At 41.8% G+C, this 18,431-nt stretch overlaps 1 protein-coding gene across 4 annotated transcripts; it reads left to right on the forward strand.

Moving 5' to 3' along the window:
• Positions 1-862: 862 nt before the first annotated feature.
• On the forward strand, positions 863-15,452 carry LOC103708817 (protein argonaute PNH1-like). 4 transcript variants are annotated; one of them, XM_088722842.2, is made up of 25 exons: positions 863-1,382; positions 6,090-6,166; positions 6,288-6,491; positions 6,651-7,163; positions 7,258-7,466; positions 7,564-7,710; positions 7,827-7,960; positions 8,081-8,190; positions 8,505-8,611; positions 9,123-9,261; positions 9,334-9,450; positions 11,113-11,220; positions 11,339-11,410; positions 11,530-11,652; positions 11,816-11,975; positions 12,142-12,263; positions 12,347-12,484; positions 12,586-12,728; positions 13,224-13,286; positions 13,431-13,494; positions 13,575-13,710; positions 13,916-13,989; positions 14,692-14,786; positions 14,873-14,904; positions 15,036-15,452. In XM_088722842.2, the coding sequence occupies exons 4-25, from the start codon at positions 6,714-6,716 to the stop codon at positions 15,203-15,205; spliced, it is 2,913 nt and encodes a 970-aa protein (XP_088578968.2). In that variant the 5' UTR covers positions 863-1,382; positions 6,090-6,166; positions 6,288-6,491; positions 6,651-6,713; the 3' UTR covers positions 15,206-15,452. The 4 variants fall into 4 exon arrangements, with proteins under 4 accessions (XP_088578968.2, XP_088578969.2, XP_038984630.2 ...); XM_088722843.2 differs by lacking the exon at positions 6,288-6,491 and having other exon boundaries at positions 944-1,382; XM_039128702.3 differs by lacking the exons at positions 6,090-6,166; positions 6,288-6,491 and having other exon boundaries at positions 944-1,382.
• Positions 15,453-18,431: the final 2,979 nt, after the last annotated feature.

Consider the following 18,431-nt stretch of genomic DNA (forward strand, 5'->3'; position numbering starts at 1 on the left):
AAAAATATTTTGCATATTATGCGTAATGTTGCAAGGCCTTATTTTTTAATTTTTTTGAGGTATATCAGCTGCTCGCACTAATTTCGTATGAGCACATCCAACTGAGCCCGTAAGAATAAGACTAAATAGCAGAGGAGGAATAGAAGCAAGTAGATGCAACTTATGTTCTCGAACTATGATGTTGGTAGCACGGCTGCATCGAGACCAGATACCTTAAATGCTGTGATTGATGCATCACTAGGTTTGCAAAGAGGAGACCGTAGTGCAGCATTACTAGGAAAACACACAACACGACCATAGTGCAGAATGGTTTTCTTAGCCTTGAGTGTTATAATGCTGTCGATTGAATCTTAAAAGCATGTGCTGTATGGCACAAGTAAAGAGGATAATGTACGCGGTGCTCCATATATGCACTCAGTGATCACAACCCATCATTCACACGAATCTCCGACCGTTTTTTAAAATTTGAACTGTACCACCGCCCATCCGTCCGTCCATCCATCCATCCATCCGATCAATCCGTTCATCAAGCTCGGATATACGGTGTACCTGTACCCCAAAAGAGAGCCACGCCTTGGCATCGGGCATCAGCACGCGAAGCATGAGAGAAGGTGGCCCTCGAGAACCGTGCGCTGCTCACCCCTCAACGCCTCGCATCCCCGGGTCGGGGGGTGCATCTCTCGCGCGAAAGAAGGATCCGGCTTCCTTCGCGCGAATCCACCGTGGGATCATCCACCGGTCGCTTTGAGATTTATGCAGACGGATGATTAAAGCGCTTCGAGATTTGTGTGGCGGGTGATCCAACGGTGGATTCGCGCGAAAGAGAGGCTAGTCCTTCTTTCTCCACAAATCCACGCTCCTTTCATTTTCACAGACGAGTCTTGGGTCCATATTGATTTTTTTTCTTCTTCTTTATATTTGCTTCTCCGCTTGCGCGTGCTTTGGTTTGGAGTTGGAGGCCTCTCACCCTCCCCGAGTCCACAGACATTCTCTGTTCTCCTGCTCCCTCGATCTCCCCGCCCACCACCTCTCTTCTTTATCCTCCCTTTCTTTAGAAAGAAAGAGAGAAGGAAAGAAAAGAGCTGCTGCGAGAGCATTAGAGAGAGAGAGAGAGAGAGAGCGCACTGAAAGCGTTGCTTTAACCGTGGATGGGATCCCTTTTTTTTTAAAAAAAAAGAACATAAGGGAGAGAGCTATGGAGAGGAAGACATAGGCAGTGGTTATTGATGTCTAAGAGCATGCACGCTCTTTCCTCGAAAGAACCCTATCTTCGAATGTAGAAGTGGCTAGGGTTCTTGTTCTTGCTGGTTCTCGCTGGGGATCACCGCCGATCGGATCGTTCTGCTGCTTCTCTCTCTTCGCGGCTATCGACACGACATCAGGTACGTACGCTTCTCTTCTCTCTTCGATTCGTTTTTTCGTTTAGTTTTTTTAATTGAAAAAAAATTTCTACATGCTTGCGTGATTTGGAGCGGCTTTTTCGCTTGCTTCCCCGAAATTGTGCGGCTTAGGGTTCTTGGGGCAGGATCCGACCAGTTTCCTAGCCGTCTTTTCTCTCGTTTTCGAATTTCCGTTTCTTTTTTAGCCATTTGTTCCTGTTCTGTTTGAATATAGATGGACCAAAATGCATGGAAAGAAGAAAACCGAAACCGCCGACTTCATTCATCTTTTTTTTTTCTTTCTTTTCTTTCCCTCGAGACCATCTTCCCAATGCCATATCCTTGGATCTTTTAGCGTTGCGATCTTATAGAATCTCTGGTTTAAATGTGAATATATCAGATTTTTTTCACCTCGTCTTTGAACTGATCTCCTCTCTTCTATTATCTTTGTCGTCGTCGGAGAGAGATCTTTTCCTTGATCACGTATTCTGCGAGATGTTGCCCTATAAATATCATATCGTAAAAGGGGGAATTCGCAGAGGAAGAATATCCGCTATTCCCTTGTTTTTTCTTTTCTGCCGCCAGCGGCAACGGCAGAAACGATGTAATTTAAGGGCAATCAAACCACATTACGCGACTCAGGACCAGCTTAGCCACTAGCAAGCAAGCATTAATGGCCGAGACTCTCTCTCCTTTCTTTTCTTGAATCTTTCGAGAAAGGCGGAGGGAAAATAGGCTTTTTCTCCAACGCTTGGAAGGCAGGGCCTGCAACCAAAGCGTGAAGCAAAAGGTTTCTTCAGAGCCCTCATAACTGTCGAGATCTTAGCGCGACCTTTCTCTCTCCTATTCATTTAAAAATCAAAGGATCCAAATCATAAGAAAAATTCACGCTACCTTCCACCTCCACGACCGCAAGCCATCTGATGATTGCCCTTCCTGTCTCGTAGCTCTCGTCGTTTTCCCACCCCCTCCTCCTCTCTCGACGCGAAGCCTTCCCCCCATTGCCTGCCAGCCTTTCGACACCACCGGTACAATCACCCAACCGCCTCATCCGTGCGAGCTTTAGGATTCGTGAAACGTGGCGTTCCGTCCGAGCGCCAATTGTCAAGTTTCGCGCAACCGGCTCGGCTCTGGATCTGATCTTGAATGCCTGCCCGCCTGCCCGCCCGCCGAATTGGGCTGGAGATGCGCGTCATGGATCGCTTAGTCTCACCGGAGGTGAACCGAGACTGGCGCGGGACGTTGACGCTGCTGATGAGTGATGACCGGGAGCGGGGATGATGAATTGAGGTCATGCAGGCAGTGGGCCTCACGTGACAGGCCGTTGGAACGCGTGCTTGCGGAGGCGTGCATGCTTGCGTGTAAGGCGTGCCGTGGGTGGGTCATCGATCGTCCTCCTCCACGGACGGGTGTGGTTCTGAGGGTTTTATTTCCTGCTCTCGCTTTCTCTCGCCCCACCCCCCACCGTCGTTTTCTTTTCTCTACCATCGTCTTTAGGGAAAATAAGTTCGTAGGGTATGGGTTGGGGGATCTCTTTTGCGCCTTTTAGTGGCTCCATCCCTCCCCACGATCTGACGTTCGACAGCTGTTCGTTTTAGAACTTTATTATTATTGTTGTTAGGAGGAGCCTGGCCTTTAATGGCCGCGCCCAGGCGCGCACGCCGGCTGGCCTCCCCGGCCGGGGTCAGAGCCTATTTACAACCTTTCTTTATTGCGCCGTATCACGTTCTCCGCATCAACACCACATCATATATATTCTCTTTTTTTCTTAGAAAACAATTCATGAGCATTAGTTTAGACCTGCCACAGTGCTTTTCACTGTCTCTACTTAGCTAGAGTGGACTGGGATTCTAAGGTTGAAGTACTAACTCGGATCTATGTTTATCTCATCCTAACTTCGAGGGAGGAGTTGTTTGTCAACCTATTATTAGGCAGTAGCAACTTCTTTGATCCACGTCAAGGCAGTGCACTAGTGCAAAATAAAATAAAATATTAGGGGCTCCCTGCAGGTTACGCCGGCAAGATAATCAAAAGAGATGCTGGGAACAATGGACATCTTATGGCTAGAGTGGCTCGTAGGGAAGGCTTAGGGATGTGGGTTCTTTTTTGGGGGAAAGGATATGATTGAGAAAAAAGGCCTCTCGAGTTTCCTTCTCTGTTTTCTTTTTTATTTTTCTAGAGATTTTGTTTTTAGACCGCTATATATGCCTTTGCCCTCGCGCTATCGATAGCCGAAATTATTCAAAACAAATCATACAATAAACATCAGTATATTTTTATTTACGTTTGGAGTAAAGTTTGGAGCAGGGTTTCAGATAATGGTGTTATAACCGTTATAATGCTTTTTTTTTTGTTTTTCGGTAGCAGGAGAGAAACAATAATGACCGTTATAATTAACATGTCATTTGCGATTATAATGAGCTATTATATAATTAATAATGGCTGTTGCTTTCGATTGTGCCTTTCTTCACGTAAAATATTATCATTTCAAGATTTAATTTTTTAAATCAAAATTGGTTCCAAAAATGAGTGTACTGTCCAAAAGATAATATTTTTTATTCGAAAAAAGTGAAGGGAAAGAGAGCAATTCATTTTTTCCATCATTGCCTGTTATTTTTCTTATAAAACCATGTTAAAAACCATTATAATCTATAATATTTTTATTTGATTATTGAAAAATTGAAAGTCCTAAGTTTTGAGGCAGATATAACCACTATATTGGTCTCTGAAATAGTATAACATGTTCTAGAAAATCGAGGTTGAGGGAAAGAAAAAGGACCTTTTGTCATCCAAGGATTCTGTTAACAGATGTCTCCAGGCCATTTGTTAAGAACAATATCCTAATTATTTTGAATGATGTGTTAAAATTTAATTGGATACAAACAACTTATATTTTCTAATATAAATTGCATGCAGTTCTGAACCAAACAATTTTACAGTATGTGCTTCAAAAAATAAAACTTAAGCACTCTTGTAGTGACAGAAAATAAATAAGTACAGTACATGGGTAGATTGGTGATTGACATGTGGAGATTTTGAAAAATTTTAAAGAAAAATTTGGAAAAAAAATTAATAAAGAGAAAAAATACCATATTTAGCTGTTGCTAATTAATCAATGAAATATGCCATCACCGATTAAGAGAGGAATCACCTTAATGGATGCCATTTATTGACATTTCTCTTTTACCAATCAAGTTTGTTTTGCACTATGTTGGGCAACATGAGTATGGATATACCTTTTAGCCTTTAGGTGGTGCAAGCTGTCGTCTGCACAATCTGCATCTGATCTCATAATATTTTGCAAAAATTGGCATGATTTTTGCTTTCTCTGCAAGATCTTTTTATAATACCATTAGAATTTAGTAGGATGTGTTGCTAAATTCTAACGCATAGCTCTCTCGTGTTTTATCGATAAATGGTTCATGTTTTCCACAAGGTTTCTTTTTGTTTAGCAGAATCCTATAATCAATACGACAATGAGAAAGTTCAAGTACTAATTCCGACATTATCCAAAACGACAATAGATTCTCCTCCAACAAATTGGTTGTGTCATACTTGGTATTTTTCAAGCCAATCCTACATCATTTTGAATTCTTTAATATCATCTTAAATCATTCATTCCATTTAATACAAACCAACACTACAATAGTGCATTCCGCAGAGGATCTGAACTTTCCTATAAGTCCTTATCTCTAGTCTGAAAATCCTGTCGAGACATTCTTTACCTTCACATTAGACCCTGCGTCTGATAGACTGGTTTGGGCTCATACCCTTGGTTGGGTTCGCACACAAGGGAAGGAATTGTGTGGTACGTGACTTGGTGAGTCATCATAGCTTGAGCAGGTAAAACCATATGATTATTAAAATGACCGCACCGGTTAACTGATTTACCGTCCGCATTCACCATGTGGAGCTCACGTTTATCCTTCCGAAAGTGCTCGACACCATCCAACCCCTCTGCCTGCTCGCATCCAAGCCCGTCGTCTGCTGCGCTACAGGAGTCAAACAGGTGGTGGGCAGACGAAATTTAATTTGCGCCTGTACCGGCTCCTGCCAGGCTACAGTATGTATGTATATGTATGTACCGATTCGAGTGGGCAGCGGCCAGCGCACCTCGTGTCCTGCTCACGGGCGGCGTCGCAGTCGCGGCAGCGCACCCCTTCAGGCGCTCGCACTCCCACTATTAATACAACAACGTCTTCCCACCCAACCCAGTCATCTTCTCTCTCTGTATCTCTCTCTCTCTCCCTCTCTGTAGAGGCGGCAGCAGCAGCAGCGGCAGGAGGAGAGTAATAGCCTTCGTCGTGTAGCCTAGTGCTGCTTCTGCTGGTGCTGAATGCTCCTCTTTGTCCCTTGGCTTTTAGGAAAGAGAGTCCTTGTCCTTGTTATCCGCCGCTGCCCCGCTAGCACTGTTGCCAACATCCGGCCCACCTCTCGCCACTCTCGCATAACGACACTTCCACGGTATTATCCCCCTTCTCTCCCATCCCTATCAGATCTCACATAGCATTTCTTAATTCTCGCCTGTCGGAACATGCCACCAGGACCGGACCACTCGTTCCCAGAGTGGCTCCTCAATATTTCTATAACCCTCTTTAGCTCATCTTCAGCATGCATCCGTCTCGGGATGGTTTTCGCTTAATTCCACTTGCTTACTAGATTATTCCTTTTTGATGTTTTTTAAATGCCTGGTGTTTATCTGGGGGTTAGAAAACAAACGAGGAAAAGGAGCAGAAAGGATGAGGGCTTTGGACTTTAACAAACGGAGGAGAACGAGACCAAAGAAGGTAATCATGGCCGTCTGTTTTCTTCTGTAGCTCGTGGCAGCCGTTACCAGCGGCGTATCTGCTCGCTTCATACTCTCTTACTCTCAGAATCTCAAGAATCTCCTCTGCTTTCTACTACTAGTACCGCTCGCAGCTCCTTTGAACGGAGAAAAAGACGACCGCAGAAGAACCCTCAACCCACTCTTATCTTTCGGTTTGCCTATGCTAGACTCCTACTCCTTCCTTTCTTCCTTCTGGCCGTTGATAAGGCTCTTTAAATAACCGTCTGGGAAGTCAAAAAAAGAAAAGAACCGAAGGGTATAGGTCTTCCATACCTCTGGAGTAGGTATCATCAATGGGGACATTACGGTTTCTGTTGCTTTAATTTATAGTTACATCCCCGTTGTTCTGCTTATCGCCTGCAAGGGCCGTTGATGTACCGCCTTCTTTAAACCCTTTGCTAATCCTGTCTTCCTCCTCTTCGTGCTGTGCCACCCGGACCCAGGATAAATGCCTACAAGGTGGTGATGGTTCTGGGAGTGGTAGGTAAACAGGCAGCCTCGCCGCCATGCTCGCAGTGGTAGAGAGAGACAGCAGCTTCCGCGCCTTGCCTTCGCCTTCGCCTTCCCCTTCCCCTTCGCCCTCCTGCGAGATGCCCCTCCGCCACCTGGCCAAGGACCCCGCCAGGGGGGAGAAGCACGTCGTCTCCAAGAAGCCCTTCCAGAACTCCATCAACCACCACCAGCAGCAGCAGCAGCTCGAAAGCCACACCTCGTTGCCGGTCGCTACCAAGAAAAGCGCCGGGAGGCGGCGGGGAAGAGGGAGAGCCAAGGTCGCGGCGGAGAGTCCCCTGGCGAAGCCGGAGATGGAGACTGGCGTTAATGCCGGACCGCCTGTTTCCAGCAGAGGCATCGGGTTCCACCGCCGGCCTGGGTTCGGCCAGGTGGGCACCAAGTGCATTGTTAAGGCCAACCACTTCCTCGCAGAGCTGCCGGACAAGGACCTCATCCAGTATGATGTAAGCTGATCTCTCTCTCTCTCAAAATGAAGTACGCGCCATCTAGACTCCACTATGGTCTTCTGATAATTCTTCTCCGAGCATCTCTTTGCAGGTTACGATCGCGCCGGAGGTGGCCTCCCGAAGTATGAACAGAGCTATCATGGCAGAGTTGGTCAGACTCTATAGAGAGACGGAGTTGGGGATGCGGCTTCCGGCTTACGATGGCAGGAAGAGCCTTTACACGGCCGGATTTCTGCCCTTTAATTCCAAGGAGTTTACTGTGAAGATCGCGGAGGAGGATGATGGAATAGGAGTTACGAGGTCGGGGTGGCTTCATGCTCATCATCTCTTTTCACGTTTTTGCTTGCATTTTATTTCATACTGGAAGCTGTTACTGACATTGTTTTTTAACCTGAAGGGAAAAAGAATATAAGGTGGCGATCAGGTTTGTAGCTCGAGCGGACCTTCACCATCTGCGTCAGTTCATAGCTGGAAAGCAGGCTGATGCTCCTCAGGAAGCTCTTCAGGTTCTTGATATTGTCCTAAGGGAATTATCGAGTCAAAGGTGCCCCATCTTTTCCCTTATCTAGTTACTACTTACTGCCTGTTTACTTCTCCGTGAAGACTCTTTGAATCCTTAGTAATTGCTCGGGATGCATTCTTTTATGAACTGGTTACTAGGTACATATCTATTGGGAGATCCTTCTATTCTCCTGATATCAGAAAACCACATAGGCTCGGTGATGGATTACAGTCATGGTGTGGCTTCTACCAGAGTATCAGGCCAACTCAGATGGGCCTCTCTCTGAATATTGGTAGGAGTCTGTCTCTTCTTTGCCCTTCCATTCGCTGCAACGTGGAGCTTTATGGCATTGCACCTTATATATTTCATGAGTGCTTGTGGCTGAGTTTATGCTTTCATATCTCACCTCCAGATATGTCCTCCACTGCTTTTATCGAGCCACTCCCTGTGATTGAGTTTGTCACTCAGATCTTGGGCAAAGATGTGCTATCACGACCATTGTCAGACGCTGATCGTATCAAGGTATACTGCACTCGGTACTAGAACTACATTAATTCTTGCTTTTATTTTATTTTTTAAACACATTTGGCACTTTCACTGTATCAATGCAATTTGTGGCTTTCTCTTGGCAAACATAGACAAGTTTCTCAAAACACGGAACAGGTTGCACACTGTCTAAGAAATTTTTGACAAAAGAACAATTAGATGCAATCTGCTGATGTATGAATTTCAAGATCCTGGATGTGGAATGTGATATTTTTTTATTGATTTTCCATTTAAACTCCAATACTTCATGCTCAATCAAATATTCATGTATGACCACTGTTGTCATTCAGATCAAAAAGGCGCTTAGAGGTGTGAAAGTTGAAGTCACTCACAGAGGAAATGTGCGGCGGAAATATCGAATTTCAGGGCTGACATCACAACCGACTCGCGAGTTAATGTATGATATGATACCTGCCTACTCTTGTTTATGCCTTTTCCACATTATAAGATACCTGCCTATTCTTGTCTATTCCTTTCCCACATTCCTTTGCCAGCTATTACATTCTAAGGTGGCTATATACAATGACTGTGGATCACATAGTATGATGGTTGAGGCAAATGGTGCAAGGAGATGGAATACCCAAGTATATAACATAAACAACTAACCTTTAGATACTGCACGTCATCATGGGGCGCGATGCACAAGAGCATATAAATGTGACTTTGAAAGACAACATTATATTTCCCTTCATCTGTATACCCATAATCACAGCACAACATCCTCAGAATACGCAGCCTCACAGTTTTATGCAAACTGTCTATTGTAAACGAAATAGATAATATGCTCCCATAATCCTTTTATGTTGGTTCAGAGTTTGATATCAGTGACGCTGCAATGAATAGAACTTGTGCTTAGAAATGAATTCTTCCATTGACCTATCTTATTCTGAATCTTTTATTTTCAACAGTTTTCCTGTTGATGATCAAATGAACATGAAATCTGTTGTTGAATACTTCAAAGAGATGTACGGATTTACGATTCAGTACTCGCATCTTCCTTGTCTTCAAGTAGGAAATCAGAAGAAAGCAAATTATCTGCCAATGGAAGTGAGTTTGATGCCTTACAACATCTTATATTGACCTAGCTATTTCAGGTTTAATTGGACATCTACTTTTCAGGCTTGCAAGATAGTTGAGGGTCAGAGATACACAAAGAGGTTGAATGAAAAGCAGATTACTTCCCTGCTGAAGGTTACTTGCCAGAGGCCCAGAGAGCAGGAACTGGATATCTTGCAGGTCAAAAGTCTAAACTGCCTCATCAATGGATTGAGACCTATGTACTAATACTAGTTTGGCGTGAACTGTTGGGTATTGAGTATTGACAGTAGCTTGTTTATAGCACAAATTGAGGGGATTGGCCCATCTCATAGTTTCTCATGATATTATTATGGACCAATGCCTATATTTTGTTTGGCAATGCTTGCCCCGTAGACTGACCCAAAATACTTATGTTTGACTAATATGATGCCCAGACTTCCTAGTAACTGCTTTACTTGTGTAGGGACACTTGGAGCGTTACACACATATATGGGCATATTTTTTATGTACACATAGGAAGGATGGAGGAGGTTTAGACACATTGTCCAAATTACCAAAATACAACCTAAATTCTCATACACATGAAAGGGAAGGATGTTATTGTAAATATATTGGGCATCATGAACTTATGTGATCAAATTTTTTGGATGTATTCGATCCATTTTTTGTACGTTTCTGTGTACTAATAATTACTTTATCCAAAATGGCCATATGAAGTGCTTGTGTCCGTAATTATTTTGGATGCCATTAATGCCCATGTGTGGTGCTTGTGTCGGTAATTATTTGATCTGAAATGATAGTACACAAACTTATGACCCTCAACATTCATGTCGCTAGGTCTGAAGTTGAATTTGGCTGAAATTCTGATACAGAAATTAAAATGTATTGATCTTAGATTTGTGTGGTTTTGGAGTTTTGAACAAAGCAAGCTGAAAAACCAAATTAATTATCTATATATAGATGTGGCCAAATCGATTATGAGGGTTTTTTTTTAGCTAATTTTTACTTAAATATATAGCCTAAACTGGGTTCATAGTTCTTAACTGGGATTACATTAATACGAGACAAATAGGCTATCCTCGTTTAAGATCTTAATGAGCTTACTTAATACAAATATGCAGCTATAGTTATGTATTTATAAATCTAGCATAGATATTGATTCCTACCTACCAATGCAATAGCTCTAAGCATACAGGATTTATTTTATAAATATTTCCAACTTGTAATATGTATATGTTTTGGACTCTTGGATGTCATTAGACCATTTTAAGAATGACATTTGTAAGTCGTTAAATTGTTGGATGGAAGATGGTGTTGCTAGTCATGAAATTTGTTTCTTATTTGCAACAAGAATAGAATGACATATGGGTTACTAAGTAATTTTTATGTAAATATTGGATTTGGTTGTTTTTTTATCGAGCAAGTTCTTGGAGATTTTATGCTATGTGCCCTTGTGGCAACCTAGGTAGTCACAGGTATTGTACCTAGGACTATCTATGCTATTGCATTTATTTGGTCAAAGAACCCTGTTCGTGCTATATTAAACCACTTTGATCTTTTATTTGTGTTAATGTGACTTTATGTGTTTCTGCCATCTTGTAAACTTCCATCTTTGCTCTCAGAATGTTGGGCTCACTGTCAGCAGCTTTTGCAAGATTTTTTGGTCCTCTGGTTGATGGGCCTACTCTATCACCACCCTATCTTAATGAGGCTTTAACATTGAGGCTTTAACTTGCTACAGCTTGTCTGTTATTATCTGATGGCCTTACTGAAATCTTTGTTTTCTTATTTTGACTATCACTGTATTATATTTTCGTTGATTAGGCTCACAGAATTTCATTATATATCCCCCATTTTCAGACAGTTCATCAGAATGGGTATGAACAAGATCCCTATGCAAAGGAATTTGGTATCAACATCAGTGACAGACTCACCTCAGTGGAAGCTCGAGTTCTTCCTGCTCCATGGGTAATGCGTAGTTCTTGTTGGTAGTGGATTTGTAAGTTACAATAAAATGGTTTCACCAGATGTACAGACAACTCTCTTATGCTGATGAATATTTGTTTATCTAATGTGTTTTGTAAAGCTAAAATATCACGACACTGGCAAAGAGAAGGAATGTTTGCCACAGATTGGCCAATGGAATATGATGAACAAGGTGCAGATCATTGAAAAATTGTACCACAAATTTTCAGATTTTACCAACTGAACTATTGATGCACTGTAGAGTGCATGTGTTCAGCCTTACATTTATTAAAACACATCTCCACAATGCAGAAAGTGATAAATGGAGGCACAGTAAACCACTGGGCCTGTATTAACTTTTCACGAGGTGTTCAAGAAAGCACTGCTCGTGGATTTTGTCAGGAGCTAGCACAGATGTGCCAAATATCTGGCATGGTAAACTCTTGCAACCCGGTAGCCTTGATCTTAAGCAAGTTTTAATTGCTTCATTTTTCCTTTTGAGGATGATCTTCTCTCACCCGTCCATATCTCTGGGAACAAGCATTGTAGATCTTTGTAATTCATGACTATGCCTAAATCTGTAGATCCAACACTGCAGGAATTCAACCATGAGCCAGTAATTCCGATCTATTCTGCAAGGCCAGAGCAAGTGGAGAAGGCTCTTAAACATGTATATAATGCAGCAATGAACAAACTCAAGGGGAAAGAACTAGAGCTTCTTTTAGCCATCCTTCCTGACAATAATGGTTCTTTATATGGTCTGTTTGCATTTCTCACATTCCATCACTACGCTGCTACTATTCTTTCTATGTATTTTTTGTCTACTAATGTGTCCATGCACATTTTGCAAAAGTAGTCTTTTTACCATGATCCTTCACATTGTGCGAAAGTGGTCTTTTTATCATGATCCTTATATGTATACAGGAGATCTGAAGCGAATATGTGAAACTGATTTGGGATTAATATCCCAGTGCTGCCTGACAAAGCATGTTTTTAAAGTTAGCAAGCAATACCTGGCAAATGTGTCACTTAAAATTAATGTGAAGGTAATTTTGAACTCTTTGTTCAGTTTCCTGATAAAGAACTAGCAAGGGATACTTATCCATTTTAACCCATGTGGTTCATGCAGATGGGAGGAAGAAATACTGTACTTCTAGATGCTATAAGTTGGAGAATTCCCTTGGTCAGTGATACACCAACGATAATATTTGGAGCAGATGTAACACATCCTGAAACTGGAGAGGACTCCAGTCCATCAATTGCTGCTGTAATGATAAATCACTTCTTCAGTTCTTTAGAATTTGCATTTATAAGAGCGCTGACGGTGATACCCCTTGGTATATTTTCTCTATCGACATGTGTTTACAGGTTGTTGCTTCCCAAGACTGGCCTGAAGTTACAAAATATGCTGGACTTGTGTGTGCTCAAGCTCATCGGCAAGAACTCATTCAGGACCTGTACAAGACATGGCATGATCCTCAGCGGGGCACGGTTACAGGAGGCATGATCAGGTTTGTGTTTCTTTTCCTTACTGGTGAGTAGTCAGGTATCTCCCTGGAAGCATTGTGTGGCTGTTGATAGGTTGGATGACCGTAATTTGTTGAATGCTGAGTCTGTGGTTATTAAAGTTTTGCAACTAATATTTGCACCTTGCTATTAACCACTGAAGCATTTATGGTAAATTTTTCCAATGGAATCACCTTTATATAACTTGCATGAAAAAATCTTTACTGAAAAATCATGTTTTTTGTATTTAAATTTTTTATGCATCTTTCTAATGCTTGCAGGTACAGGAAGAAAGTCAGAAGATACAATTATATGTTCTGTATAGAATTTGTGTGTCTGATTCCGATTTGCCAAAATTATCAACTTCATATAACTAAACTGCTTTCTTTAACACTTGTCAAGCTTTGTCAAGATACTTGGTGGAAGTTCTGGATTTGTTCATCTTTTCAATTCTGGTGTAAAATGGAACTCATTATATTTTATTCGTATCACTGTTGCAGAGAGCTTCTGATTTCCTTCAGGAAGGCCACAGGACAAAAGCCGCTAAGGATAATCTTTTATAGGTAATAGGTCTGATTAGCCATTTCCTTATTTCTGATGCTTGTCATTATACCCCCCTTTAAGTGAGGGATCATATAGTTTTGCTTCGTTTTACCACATTATGGGTTTGGTTTTACTCATCACTTTTCCATTCAAGCTTCTTGCAGGGATGGTGTCAGTGAAGGGCAGTTCTATCAAGTCTTACTATATGAATTAGATGCTATTCGTAAGGTTAGCATGCACCTAACTTTGGTCCTAATTTTTTTTAGCCATTTATCTGACTAAATGCACTAATTACCTCGCATCTATAGGCATGTGCGTCCTTAGAACCAAATTACCAGCCACCTGTTACCTTTGTGGTGGTCCAAAAGCGCCACCACACAAGATTATTTGCAAACAATCACAAGGACAGAAGTAGCACAGACAGGAGTGGGAACATCCTACCTGGTATCAATGGTGTTCCAAATTCTTAAGTTTTATGTGTTATTTCTCCAAGTAGGAATTGCGCATTTCTTTGTCAATTCTTGGGTCCAGCAGTACTCCTTAGCTGTTGTTGAGACCACATTGTTTTTCTATAAAATTCTAGATGATCATTTATCTTGCTAAATTAATAATAGTGTTGCTTATGCACTGAAAATTTTTAATGTGGCAGGTACAGTAGTTGATTCTAAGATTTGTCATCCTAATGAGTTTGACTTCTACCTTTGCAGTCATGCTGGCATACAGGTATACTCATGGTGTTCTTTGTCACCCTCCATACTTATAAATTAGTGTTTTCATGGATGTGCTATGTACATGAAAGCATGGTGAGTTCTAGAGCTAATTGTTGGATGTGAACAAGCAATTATTGGTTTACTTGAGCAAAGAAAAATGTCTGGGTGCACAAAAAGCCTCTTTCTCTTCTAGGACCTTTTTGATGTGTCTAATAACATATTTGGAATATTGAATTCATAAAAGAACCGCATGTCTAGTTAAATACATGAAGTGGCACACCCTTCAAGAAGATCTGTTTAAACCCTATCAGTAGTGTTGTCCAGGGAAACAAATATACTAAAACTTGGAGAGTGGAGTAGAAATCAAATATCTCATGTGGAAAATATCCAGATGTCTGCAGCAGTAGCTTGTCTTTCTGCGAGGTTCCTATGCTTTGAGAAGAGTTGATTTTGTTTATAAAAATACCGTTTTTCAATATATTAAAAAAAACATTTCTACATTTTAGTTTCTCAGTTATATGAAGTAGGCTAGTGACGGTAAAGGAAAAGAATTAACACTTTGATCTATATTAATAAATTATATTGGGCTTTGTAAAATGATAAGATTAGAAGGCCTGATATGATCTCATGCAATAATCATTCATGATTGGGCTTTCTAATATTTATTACTACATTAGATTATGATTGTTCACCACAACTAAGTTGATTGGTGCAGGGGACTAGTAGGCCAGCGCATTACCATGTTCTATGGGACGAGAACAACTTCACAGCTGATGAAATGCAGACGCTGACAAATAATCTATGCTACACGTGAGGCCCCTTTAAATGAATTTTCATTCCATGCGTGTAAGTGGGACAGTTAACTTATTTTTATTTAAATTGATGTATAACTGCAGGTATGCTCGGTGCACTCGATCTGTTTCTGTTGGTATGATTTCTATGCCACTGGAAGCTGTTTAACAATGCATTTTTCTTGGTGCCTGATAGAAATGTTTTCTTCTGTACAGTTTTACTGATCTATGTTTCCCTTTTTTTTCCCCCTTATAAATATACGAGCAGTACCACCAGCATATTATGCTCATCTGGCTGCATTCCGAGCCCGGTTCTACATGGAACCAGAGATATCTGAGAGCTCTGCATCCCGGAGCACACGCACAGCAAATGGGTCCTCTGTGAGGCCCCTCCCTGCCTTGAAAGAGAAGGTGAAGAGGGTGATGTTCTACTGTTGAGAGGGAAGGCAAGAATAAGTTGCATCCTGTACATTAGTGCTGTATTTATATTGTAGAGTGGGCAATGTATTACAGTTTTTCAAAATCATGCAGTTCCTGAGCTGAGCGATGGAGCTTGTGAAGGGACTGCCATCTTGATGTTGGTATACCACTTTAGGTCCGGAATGTATCCCATTTTCCATGTCTCATATGGCAGGCTGAGGCTATGGTTCCATCTCTTGGGTGATGATGACTACTGTTTGGATTACTTCCTTGGTTTGCTATATCTATGTTGCCCTTACTACTATGTACGCATGGCATGATATATTTCATTCTCTTGAGTGCGTATAAATAGCCTAGGTCCATTGTGATCTCAATGAAGTAGGTTTCATGAGATGGGAAGGCCCTTCAATGGACTTCAAACCTCTGACCATGTCGTTTGCTGGGAACAATTAAAGGGATACCGAGCCTGTTCCCTTGAGAATTTATTGAAATCTAGGCTTAGAAGCAGCAAGGTGATTTGGCCGCAAATATGTTGGGTCAGATCTTGGGAAGTGCTACTCGAATGGTAGAACTGTACGAGATTGACCTGAAATTCGAAAATGATCAGAAGGCTTATGATTTTTCTTTTTAAAATAATTGGTATTCATATAACCAGTATCAATCTGCCTAATATTTATATAATAAAGTGTTACCACTTTGTTCATTAAACAAGGTGCATGAGTGAATGAGACCTCAGGCATGACCCGTAACGTGTAGGTTCATGCAACCAATCAATTTTCTTTTGCCTGGAATTTAAGGCCTATTATATCCTCTTAGAAGGGATAAAAAAAATAGGAACAAAGAAGGGATAAAGTTGCACAATTAGATATACTCAAGATCATTCTAGATAATATACAAGCAAACTCAAGTTGAAGACTTAGTCCTCAAAGTACCAAACAGATCCAACGGTGTTTTCGTGGAAAAATCCAATATAACATACTGAGTTCCATACGTTTAATTAAAATTAGCACCACTTTGTATTGAGTAGAGGTGCAACAAATATCTCGAACTGCTGCCAATCATATATTGTTAAGGACCCAAGATTTTGTAGGGCGGAGTGTTGATTGAAAGCCCCTTCCAACAACATTTCCTTTATGATCATTTTCTCGCACTGTTTCAGTACATGTCTACCAACATCATCTGTGTCCTCTTCTAGCTTCTTATTTTTTCTTGTTCGCCTCAAAGAACACCTATGATCCACATGCTTCCATGACTCATCGTATCACATCAAGAATACCACACTGTTTGTCTTGTCAATACCATGATTAAATAAGTATTAGATGAATGAATTAATGCTACTATGATACAATAGCGTTTGTGGAATTGACAGTACTATAGATTTCTCGCAACAATATAGCAAGACTTTGTGGGGTTTTTTCATGTTGTTGAAGTCCTGATCCGAATACAAGTTTTCACATCTTGGCACTATTATGAGATTCAATGATCGGGAGGCGCTAGAAAGACCAAATCTTTCCAGTGATCGAGACGGAGGCCAGAGCGGCATGGGATGGCGTCTCCTACGCGAAGCGTGTGTTGGGGACAGATCGCATTATCCTTGAGAGGCAGTGACGCCGGTAGGTTGCGATTGATTCATGATATCCATCGACTTTTAGGCAAGTGTTCCTCCCATCCCACTCACGTCTACAAGAAAGCTAACAGTGCGGCCCACTGAATGACATCCTTCGCAGCTCATCACTTCGGAAGTTTCACCTGGGACAACCTACCTTTGGTTCCATCATTTTTGTGTTCTTTTATCTTTTTTGATCTTATGGATTGTATCCACAACCGTTGTGTGTGGGCCGCTATTCGTACCAAAAAAAAAAATTTATCTTCAATCCACCATTAGATCATCCACCTCACAGCTCACAAAGCACTCCATCATCATCCACCTGCACAGCTCTCAAAGCGAGGGTGGTTGATCCAACGGTGGACTCGGGAGAAGGAAGGTGAATCCTTCTTTCGCCGGAAGATAGAACCCGAATCCGTAGTTTAACACCCACAAAAACCCTCGGCATTCAAAAGATTCCAACGGCAATGCGCCGGCATCCGGTGATTTCGCGAGCATGGTCGACTTAGGTGGTCGCTTAAACGGGTCTCCTTTGTCGCCGCGCATGTTACGTGGCAACTCAATTTGAAAACCAACGGCTCTCTTCCACCCAGTCGACCGTTGCCCCACACACAAGAACAAGACGCGCCTCCCCTCCCGTTCTCCTTTCCACCTAATCTTTGCCAGACGCTCTTACATGCCTTTGTATTGAGCTCTCTTCGGTGGACGTCAGATCGCATCACAGAAGCGATGGCCGCCATGGAAGACCCAAAAGCCTGCGCCGGGCTTTGTAGAAGCCCCACTGTGCTCAATGCCTGCATCCAGGGACCCCCCCTTTGCTTTTCCTTCCCTATGTCTCGCAGCCTCAGCAGGTAGGACCCTTTCACGCCTTTTTCTTCTCTGCTCTGGGTTTTTATTGGATTGAGTGGAGGATTTGTTGATTCTTGGCTCTTTTCGGGTGTTTCTAGGATCCCATGATGCATGTTCTTCTTCTTCTCCTTCTAATCTTTGGGTGCATTTCTTTGTCACCGTTCTGGTATTCATGTTTTTATCATTATCTGGATTCTTGCTGTATTTGCGCGATTCAGCTGGATCAATCTTTCAGTTCATGGGTTGATAAAATACGTAAACTGGGATCAAAGGGAAAAATGTGCGTACAAAAAAGCCAGAATACCTGGGGATTGTATGGAGGCATGATTGTCTGTCTGGTTCCTTTTCTTGGGTCCGTTTTCTTCCCCCAAAAGTACCTTTCAGCTTAAAAAAAAAAAAGCATAACATGTATTGCACATATTTTTTTTTCAAAAAAATAGATGCCCGATCAAAAATAAGCAACTCTAAAATGTGCCCTTTTTTTTATGATCAACCAGACATATAAAAATAACTTTTCCAAATATTATATATCCAAACATCAGCTTTCCAAAAAAAAATTTCACCAATTCTTCTCGTGAACCAAATGAATTCTAAGAGTGTTGTAGGTGCCTTATAATGTCGAACACTTGCTTGTGTGTTAGAGGCCGCTAGTTTGGATGATCCTCCACATCCACCTCCATGGATATGTGACTTTGGATGCCACATAGGATAGCCTAATAGTTCAAAACAATTGTTGCGCGAAATTATCCCCTATGTGGTGCACCAAGATGAGCATTTGAATCAAGTTGA

Source organism: Phoenix dactylifera, chromosome 5, assembly GCF_051530095.1.
Source record: "Phoenix dactylifera cultivar Ajwa chromosome 5, Ajwa_hap1_PhDact_Kaust_v1.1, whole genome shotgun sequence".
Lineage (NCBI taxonomy): Eukaryota > Viridiplantae > Streptophyta > Magnoliopsida > Arecales > Arecaceae > Phoenix > Phoenix dactylifera.

Excerpts from the sequence above, each read along its gene's own strand:
- LOC103708817 (XM_088722842.2), top strand. The coding sequence starts at position 6,714 with ATGCTCGCAGTGGTAGAGAGAGACAGCAGCTTCCGCGCCTTGCCTTCG. Across the intron at positions 12,729-13,223 it reads GTTACAGGAGGCATGATCAG|AGAGCTTCTGATTTCCTTCA; the intron begins GTTTGTGTTTCT and ends TCACTGTTGCAG. Across the intron at positions 13,287-13,430 it reads CTAAGGATAATCTTTTATAG|GGATGGTGTCAGTGAAGGGC; the intron begins GTAATAGGTCTG and ends AGCTTCTTGCAG.